Source organism: Macaca fascicularis, chromosome 1 (assembly GCF_037993035.2).
Source record: "Macaca fascicularis isolate 582-1 chromosome 1, T2T-MFA8v1.1".
NCBI classification, from domain to species: Eukaryota; Metazoa; Chordata; class Mammalia; order Primates; family Cercopithecidae; genus Macaca; species Macaca fascicularis.
In genome coordinates, this window is record NC_088375.1 from 19,830,488 (window position 1) to 19,840,658 (window position 10,171).

General features: G+C 46.1%; 1 protein-coding gene across 5 annotated transcripts in view; it reads right to left on the bottom strand.

Moving 5' to 3' along the window:
- The window catches only part of RAB4A (RAB4A, member RAS oncogene family), a 33,165-nt gene extending 25,032 nt beyond the window's left edge, over window positions 1-8,133 (bottom strand). For all 5 annotated transcript variants that reach the window (XM_005539823.4, XM_073999969.1, XM_045391909.2 and 2 more), the window contains exon 1: window positions 7,874-8,133. Coding sequence is in view for 2 of the 5 variants with exons in the window: in XM_045391909.2 (XP_045247844.1) it covers window positions 7,874-7,904 (31 nt within the window). In the remaining 3 variants the exon portion in view is untranslated. The remainder of the gene's footprint in view (window positions 1-7,873) is intronic.
- Between the last annotated feature and the right edge of the window lie 2,038 nt (window positions 8,134-10,171).

Sequence of the window (10,171 nt, forward strand, 5' to 3'; positions counted from 1 at the left end):
AAGCACGAATGTATGGCCTCTCACCGTATGATGCACTTCATGTGTCTTACTTCCTGGCAGAAGAGGCTAAGTGCCGTGGTATAGCATTAGAATTTGGGTAGAATGGAGTCATTTAAACAAGGTTTCCTTCTTTAGGAATTAAAGGCTTAGGGTCTGTGATTATGAAAACTGAGATAAGAGATGCTGAAGGTTCTGAGGAGGAATAGGCTTTAAGGCAAAACAATAAATTGCAAATTCAGAGATTAAGTTGAAAATACCTGTAAGTCAACACAGTGGAGATTTGGGGAAGCAGTTCTCATAAGGGCTGAATGTGAAAAGAGAAGCTAAGTGAGAAAAAGGCTGCCAAGTGTCCACTGACTGATCATCAGCATCCCTGGTGAAACCAACATCGCTTCAGGTGGGGGCAAAATCCTAATTACAGTCAGTTGAAGAATGAAGGAAGACAGACACTGTTGACAAAAAGTACTGACAGCTCTTATAAGCAGTTTAGCTGTGAGGGAAAGGAGAGACAGAGGTTGTTAAAGGAGGAAGGCGCAAAGCCAGGAAGCTACCAGTGGAAAGAGAAAGGAGGGGAACAGACATGATGGGTGAAGTGGGGACCTGAAGCTTTAGAGATGGGGTCCAAAGTAGAAGGCTGGGGTTAGTTTTAAACAAGAGAGACCTTCTTCTGAGACGACATAGAAAGGGTTAAGGATGAGGTAAGCAAGTTTGCAGACATGGCATCTTTTCCTTACATCTACTGGTGGTCATCTACTAGAAGTGAGAGAATGGGCTCGAGGAGATGCGTGAAGGTTTAAAATAGCTGATGTGGAGAAAGACAGAGGTGACCAGGATAAGAAAAATGATTGCTAAGTATTACTGAGTACCCAGCTGGAAGCAGAGACCATACATCTGCAATGATCTCAATCTAAAAGGAGCTCTGTCTGCACAGCAGGCAAGGCAGACGGCTGGGTAGCCAGGGCTGGAGCTGTGCAAAGTGTGTGTAGCTGAAAGAAAAAGGACGAGGTGGAAGGAAATGCCATGGGTGTCTTATCTGAAGAGAGGGCAGCTCATTGCCTGAAAAGAAGAAAGGGGCCAGGCATGGTGGATCATGCCTGTAATCCCAGCACTTTGGGAGGCCAAGGTGGGCAGATCACTTGAGGTTAGGAGATCGAGACCAGCCTGGCCAACATGGTGAAACCCGACTCTACTAAAAATACAAAAATTAGCCAGGTGTGGTGGCACACACTTGTAATCCCAGCGACTCAGGAGGCTGAGGCACAAGAATCACTTGAACCTAGGAGGTGGAGGTTTCAGTGAGCTGAGATAGTGCCACTGCACTCCAGACTGGGCAACAGAGTGAGACTCCATCTCAAAACAAACAAACAAACATAAATAAAAAAAAAAAGAAGAAGAAAGGGAGGAGATGGACCAGCAGCCTGCAGCTCTGAAAGTGAAGAATGGATGGAGTTGGAGTGGTCAGAATGGGATAGGTGACAAAGTCCAGGGAGCAGCCAGGGAAGGGAGTACCTGAAGAGGTGGTAGAAGAGATGTAACTTCATCCTGACTAGAGATCAATCAAGGAACTGTGGAGCTGAGTTGTTGACTGACCTCTGCAAGGACACTGCAGTGACCCAGGATCCGTCAGGAGTTGGAGCAAAAGAACAAGACCATATGACAGATGACCTTGTTGAGTAAGGACTATCCCCAGGGTCATCAGAGAACAGCAACGAGGAGCCGGGAGAGGACAGAATATAAGATGACACGTACTTTAAAGGACAAAAAGTTTTGGTACAATGGTCAGGGAGGAATTGAACAGTGGAAACCTTGATGAAATGCTGGTTAGGAGAGGTGGAAGGTTTGGGCAGCAGAGGAACACATGACATGTGGAGGAGAAGAATAAGAAGTAAAGGAGGTGGAACAGGCAGCAAAAGTTAATCATGGGACTCTGCAGTGTGCCTGTGGGAGCCGCGGTTCACCTAAGCCTGAATTAAACGTTGTCGTCACAGAGGAATCCTGACCCTTGTAAATTTAACATTTGCAGCACAGGCTCCCCAACAATTGCTCCAGGTTCGTGATTGGGTCTTTGGTTTTCCTGACCCATTCGTTGGGATCACATGCACTGAGGAAGCTGATGTGAGGAAGCCAGTTACTTAGCAGGCCAGCTCTTTGCTATTTTCCACTGATATAACAATTTTTATTTATATATATATATAAAATAATTATATATAATTGTAAATGATTTATATATAAACTATTTAAAATACATATATATATTATGTATCTATATTATATATAGATATATAGTTCTTCTAAAGCGGAAGACTACTCCCATCCTGGCCCAGGAGGCTCTCATATCCTCATGAACCCAGGTTCCAGGTGCTGTGGAAGCTGCCACAGGGGCAGTGGTGCGGATGCTGAATGGCAAGCTGCAAGACAGTCAGCACAGCTGCTCAAGTCACTGTGACGAAGAACTTTGGAATGAAACCCAATTTTCTTACCTTTTAATCATGTAAACTGGCCCTAATTTAACTTTCCTTTGCATCTTTCAGGGTAAACAGTAACTTAAACCATGTTAAGAAGTCAGCTCAAAAGACTCTGAAACCAAACAGATCCAGGAGGTAAGGATGGGGAAGAATTAAAAATGGACTCTAACTTTATCTTCTAGGCAAACACAGGAAAAATAGAAGACGGGTATAGGCGTGAGTAGTTTGTTGGGTTTGGGACGTATTGTGTTCAGATGCCAGGAGGCCACCGAGGTGTAGTTAGGTAGCTGAAAATAAGACCTGTAGTTTGAGTGAAGGATGCGACGAGAAATATAGATGTTACAGTCATCAGCGCATCAGCAGTAAATCATGGGCGTGGGCTGGAATGCTTTACAGTTTAAATGACCATGAGAAAGAATAATATTTTGTTTTTTCAAAAAATCGTGTTTTCAGAGTTTTCGAGCATGGAGTCATTACATGTCTCCCTGGACCAACAGCACCTGCATGGCCCGGAAGCTGGTCAGATGCAGATCTCCCTCACCCTCTAAGTCAGGATCTACATTTTAACACACCAGGGGTCTCGTGTGCACATTAGTTTGATAAGCACTGGTGCAATGTTTCCCAAACTTTGGTACTTGAAATGTTCACCAGCTTTCAGTGAATGAGAAAAAGAAAATGACAAACATGTATAGTCATATATTTATTCAACTTGAAGAAATGTCCTTTGTTTTGGTGTTACAGGATTCCTTTGCTGACATGTTTACCTGTTCTTTCATGAAATTAAGGTAAAGGGCAATTGGGGTGATTTCCCTAACAGCAAGTTATTTCATACTTTATTGGAACCAGGTGACTTTGAAATGCTATTTACAGCCGGGCGCGGTGGCTCACGCCTGTAATCCCAGCACTTTGGGAGGCTGAGGAGGGCGGATCATGAGGTCAGGAGTTTGGAGGCCAGCCTGACCAACATAGTGAAACCCTGTCTCTACTAAATACACAAAAAAAATTAGCTAGGTGTGGTGGCGGGCACCCGTAGTCCCAGCTACTTGGGAGGCTGAGGCAGGAGAATCGCTTGAACCCAGGAGGTGGAGGGTGCGGTGTGCTGAGGTCGCACCACTGCACTCCAGCCTGGGCAACAGTGCAAGACTGTCTCAAAGAAAAAAAAAAAAAGAAAAGAAATGTTACTTCCTTTATCAAGGATATCTTCTTCACTCCATCTTGCTTTGTCATCCTAAATTTCTCCATGAGTCGTATTTTGATGAGCAAAGCCTATATTTTAGCTTCTTAGGGCTGTCATCACAAAGAACCACAAACTGGGAAGCTTAAAACAACAGAAGTTTACTGTCTCACAGTCTGGAGGCCAGGCGTTCAAATTCAAAGTGCTGGTAGGGTCAAGCTCTCTCTGAAGGCTCTAGGGAAGGATCCCTCCTTACCTCTCTCTGGCTTCTGGTGGTTGCCAGCCATCCCTTGGCACTCCTTGGCTGGTAGATGCATCCTTCCAATCTTGGCCTCCATCCTCCCATCTCTTTCTCCCCGAATACATGTGTGTCTAAGTTTCCCTCATCTTATAAGGACACCAGGCAACGAATTAGGGCCCACTGTAATTCAGTATGATGACCTCATTTTAACTTGATTACATCTGCAAAGATCTTATTTCCAAATGCGGTCACATTCATGGGTACTAGGGGTTAGGACTTAAACAGATATTTTGGGGGAACACAACTCAACCCAAACAGCCTACAATGAAACAGTTTTAAAGGAAAATATTCTGATAATTCTCAAAATTATATGGCAAATACTGTAATACTGTGATGTTTTCAAAATGAAGCACAAAATAAAAACATTAAGAGTATATTTTAATAAAAATGAGCACAGAACCAGCAATTTGAGTTGTATTCTTTTCATATATTATTCCCATTGTAGATGGCATAAACTCTAATATATGCAGAGATTTTGTATTAGATTTTTCCTCACTCTCAAACTGCCCCAGCACTTAAATTTTAAAAGAAATTTCTGGCATTTTCCCACTACATATACTTTTTAGCTCCTTTCTGAACATTGCTGCTTGGCATCAAAATTACTTCCAGTTTGTCATCTCCCAGGTCTCAGATGGCTGAAGCAGAGTTCCTTGGGAAGTCCCAAGCCGTACTAACCAGCCAGGACTTTAAGAATGTAGTGTATCTAATGACATTTGGGAGAATTTTGTTTCATATTCAGATTAAGGGTTACATCCGAAACCTAAGATTTCAATTTGCTTCATGATATTACATAAAGTACAATATTCAAGTGGTGACTTCAAAGCAACAAAAAATGTTCAACACTACTCAGTCTATGGAAGATGAAATACTGTTTTAATATGTTAAAAAGCATATTAAATGAACACATTAATGAAAGGTAGCTCATTAACAGTACATTTTAGCAGGGCACAGTGGCTCATGCCTGTGATCTCAACACTTTGGGAGGTGGAGGCATGAGGATCACTTGAGCCCAGGAGTTCGAGATGACACTGCAACAGTGAGAGACCTCGTCTTGACAAAGAAAATTAAAAAAAAAAAAAAAAAAATTAGCCAGGTGTGGTGGCATGCACCTGTGGTCCCAGCTGCTCAGGAGGCTGAAGTGGGAGGATTACTTGAGCTAGGGAGGTGGAGGCTGCAGTGAGCCATGATTGTGTCACTGCACTCCAGTCTGGGTGACAGAGTGAGGACCTGTCTCCAAAAAAAAAAAAAAGATTGAAAAAAAAAAAACCAAAAAACAAAAACCCAGTACATTTCATGCACTGGCCCTTGATTTTTCCTCATCCCTCTGTCAAGCTACACAGAGCCTCCTTTTACAGAAGAGCAAATGAGCACAGAGTACAAAGGAGTTTAAAGGTTAGGCAAACATTCCTTCACCAGCTCAGAGGCAAATATCCAGAAGGGAGCCTGACTGTTTCACTTTTAAGGAACAATGCCATATAAATATGGCCACTGATATGTCCAAGTGACAGCCTAGGACTTGGTTCTAGGTGACTTTTACTTCAGCTTGGCAAACTTCAACTGTCCTGCTTGCTCTTTCTAAAGCCCATTTTCTTTTTTTGAGAGTCTCACTCTGTCATCCAGGTTGGAGTGCAGTGGCGCAATCTTGTCTCACTGCACCTTTGCCTCCTGGGTTCAAGCAATCTCATGCCTAAGCCTCCCAAGTAGCTGGGACTACAAGTGTACCACCATGCCCAGGTAATTTTTCGTATTTTTAATAGGGTTGGGGTTTCGCCATGTTGGCCAGGCTGGTATCGAACTCCTGAGCTCAAGTGATCTGCCCCCTCGGCCTTCCAAAGTGCTGGGATTACAGGCGTGAGCCATCACGTCTGGCCTCATTTTCTATTTATTAGTTTCTACTAGTTTTTGATTAATTTCCTCTATTAGAAGAAAATATTCAATTCAGAATTGCAAAGTAAAAACATACTTGGAAGTTATCATGAAATAAGAATACTAATGGTTAAAGCCTTATGATCAGAATGCAATCAATCTGTGAAGCTCAAAAGTTCAGTTAACTGTGTCTGAAGTGGAGATGCCAAAGATATGCTCTATTTTATCAGTTGTTATCATTGTGTAAACGAAAAATGAAACATAAAAGGTCCTTTCTTACTGATTCATGACCCCCACTTGCTTTTCTTCTTTGGACATTCCACCCTTCCCTTGTGCTCTGTGCTCCTTACTCAGGTTAAAGAAACTCAGCGTGGGCTAAAGAGCACTTGAAAATAAAGAAGTGCAAAGATGCAACCAAAAATTGCTAAAGAGCATGTTTTCCTTACATTTCTGACTGTGGTTCTCTACAGGAAGAACCAGACCACTGCCATTTGCAGAAGCATTTGCAAACACTTGTCCTGATGAAGGCATCGACTTACTGGAGGATTTCCTAAGCCTTCTAGGAACAGATGTCATGCCCCTGTGTCACCAAGAACAGGGCAGTACCAGTCACAGGAGTCACTCACTGAAGGTGGACCAAAGGCACTGTGACCCCAGCACGGAAGCCCTTCCAAAAGTTCCCATTTTTTCTTACAAGACAGACTCACGCCTTCCTCAAGGCCCTCTCCTCTCTGTCTCCTCATCCATCTCTCCAGCGTGGTGCTCACAACACACCCTTCTTGAGTTGCCCTTCCCACAGGCCTGAGATGTTCTGTGTGTTGCCTGGCTAATGCCTCCCCGACACCCCCTGTCTGGGTCACCTTTCTTTCTAACACACTTTCACGGACCACACTCCTTAAGAACTCTTGGCTGGTTTTTAATTATTCACTCATTAGTATCACAATTGGATGAATACTGCATTCCCTCAATAGACGGTACGCTCCATGAGACTAGAGCCATGTCTGCTGTCTTTCTGCAGGACTTACAGCCCTCCCAGCACGGTGCCCGCTTCCCTGATGCCATTCCACAGTATTTGTTGCCGAGAAGGAGGCAGCACGCCAGGACAGATGGAGACAGGACTAATTTGGCTTGAGGTATGTAATTTTGAACTTGAGCCTCTCTCTGGGACTGTAAAACTCCAAATCAAAGTCTTAATCTGAGAATACACACATCTGAAAGACTGATTAGGGACTGGTAAACATCTATTAATATTCAACTCTGATAGAAAGTACAAGTTGTTTATTCTTACCACGCAAGGCCAAAAAAGGGGAGAAAAAAAAAAAAAAAAAAAAAACCACAAAGTATATGCACTGGGAAAGCTTTCGCTTATTCAAAACAGTATTTGTCGAGCACCTCCAGGTCTGGGTGCTGCAGGGGAAACAAAGATTAAACAGCCAAGGCTTTGCTTCCAAGGTGCTTACTGTCTTAAGGATACAAGGCTTATATATAGCCAAAATGCAACTCAGAAAAGACTAAAAAACACTGAGAGGGAGGGAGAAATAAACGAAGAGGTCTCCGGAGGAAGAGATGAATTAGTCTATCAGTAACTCCTCACTGTAATCCCAATGTAAAGCAAGGAATTCCAAACCAGGAAAGGTCAAACTGAAGTATTTGAGGAACACAGGCGTCGCCCTAAGCCCTTCACACGGCTCGCTGGGGATAATATAGCAGCTGAAACGGAACATCAAGCTGGCTTTCCAAACCTTCAGTTATTTACATTAGACTGAGAGGGGAAAAGCGCTAACAGTGCAGGCGCAGAGAAAGAGCAAGAGGAAACTTGAAAAGGCGGATCACTCCAATGCGCTGTGCACAGCCCCGCCCGCGCCCGGCGCACCCGCTACCCCACCCGAGCTCTCCGCGGCCCGCGTCCCCCATCTCGGTCCTAGGCCCAGACACCTCCGAGACCCGTCCCACGGCTCCGGCCGGCGCCACCGCCACCCTCAAGACCCCCGCAGCCCAAGCCCGGCCCCGCGCCGGCGACGCCCCCCGCGGCCCGATCCGCGCGCCCAGCCAGCCCGGGCCTCGTACCGTAGGTTTCGGACATGGCCGTCTGCGACATCTTGGGAGCGGCGCCGCCTCTCGCCGGGTCACCGGCTGCACTCGCCCGCGGTCCGCTGGCGCGTCTCGCTGGGGAAGAACCTGGGGCGGGAGACCGGAGGAGGGAGGGGCCCGACCGGTCCCCACGGCAACCGCCGGCCTCCCAGCGGCTGCGGCCCAGCCGGACTCCAGCTCCGCGCAGGCGCAGGGACCTCCACCCTCCGTCCGGCCGCGACCGCGAGGAGGAAGAGGAGATGGGCTACCCGAGGCCCGGCCCACGCCGCGTTCGCGCGTGCGCACGGGGAGGCGGGGGGCGGGGCGCATGGGGACTTCGGCGCGCGCCGGAAGCACGTGCGCGGGCTGGGTCCCCTGGCTGTGTGCGCCGAGGCTGGGCGAGCGGCGGGTGGGGGCGTTGCGGGCTGAGTCCCGATTTCCCTCAGGGAAGGCCGGGTAGAGGCAGGCGGTGGGCAGGTTTGGGGGTGACAGAGGGCTGGGGACAGTGGGGTCCAGTTACCGAACAGAGGAGGAAGGTGCCTGCACTGGGGAGGAAAGCAGTCCATTTGCCACACTGGCCCGTCTCAGTTAAAGACGTTGTCTTCGGTCATCATCTGAGGCTGTCAGCCAGGAAGAAACTTCCCTGACGCAGTTACGATCGAGGCCAGAACTTGGTTAATGTGTAACAAGGGGGCAGTAGGCCCCAGGTGTCCAGCCAGAGGCCGCCCTGTGAATGGGAGGCGGGTTCATTTACCCGTTGGGAAGCTAAGCTTTCACTCCAAACTGCCCGGCCCTCTTGAATGGAGCTGAGCAGGTGTGGGCAGAATGACAGAAGCTCAAGATGCCCAGATGCTGAAGGGTCATCGCAAGACTACAGACAGCAGCCTCTCCACATCCCATTTTAGAGGGTTCTGGATTACGGCTGAGAACTATCTCCTGGCCCCCAGCTGGGGATGTGTTTCCAAATTTAGGAGTTTTTTTGTTTTTATTTTTTAACAGGGTCTGGCTCTTGTCAGCGCAGCCCTGTCGATTCTCCCACCTCAGCCTCCTGAGTAGCTGAGGCTAGGGGCACACAGCACCACACCACGCCAATTTTTAAATTTTTTGTACAGATGGGGTCTCGTTATGTTGCCCAGGCTGGTCTTGAACTCCTGAGTTCAAGCATCCTCCCTCCTTGGCCTCCCAAGTTGCTGGGATTACAGGCGTGAATCATCTCACCTGGCCTTGGATAGTTTGGTTTCAGAAGCAAAACTGAGTTAGAATCCCCTTCTGTGGGAAATGTAGAGATAAACATTTATGGAAAAGAGAATTTTGGTTGAGGATTTGGCCCATCTGAGCTTGATCAGGGCCACATAGCGCCTCATAGTTCCCAACCTTGTTCACAATAGGTTGTCGAATGCTCAAAATATCCCTGGCTAAGCTCCCAAGTGACCTGGACTGTGTGGAAAATGCCAGTACAAAGTTTTTTTTTTTTTTTCCTGAGTCAATTTGGCTCCATCCTCCACATTGGCATCAGAGCTTCCCTCTTCCCCAGGGGCTATTTGGGTCGGTATTTTTCTCTTCTCTCCCATCCTAATAACAAATAAATGCAGTTTTTTTTCTAAACCACAGAGAAGGCCCCATGGTGAAAGGTTGTGAGAGCTGCAATTTCCTAAAATTGTTTTGTATATATTTCTTGTTCAATGGCTCAGATCATTTTTTGCTTTCTTGTTTGGTTCTCTGCATGTTGTGTTTGATTTAGGCTCCTGAGTATAGCAGATTGGTTCTGATTAAAACCATTTCGGAGGAAAGACAGTGATCCCAGGAAGTGGGAAGAAAACAGCATCACCTGAAGTCTTTCCTATTCGTTAGATGTTTTCTTCCTGCGAAAAACCACTATGTACAAGAAAGAAGTCAGTGAGCTGCAGTGATAGTGTTATTGACTGAAACTGGACCAGAGATCCCTGAAATCTGGACAAGGTGTTTTGAAGTGCTGCCACTTCAAAGCTGTGGGCAGTTTTCTACTTTGTGGAAAATGAAGACTTAGGTAGGCCTTTGGGAAAGACTGTTTTGGAAAAACCACCTAAAGAGACCATTTAGTTTGCAAATGTAACTGCAGTATCACAATTGGAAGAAGAAATATGCAAGGGCGAGGTTTGAAGGAGCCGTTCAGTTCAGTATCCTAGAATGATACTATGGAAGGTTCTTTGCATCTTACTAACTTTGGGTCTTTGGAAGAAAACAAATTTCTTCAAAATGTTTTTAGAGACTGCTTTGATTCTGAGGCACTGCTGATTATATGGAAGAAAAAATTAT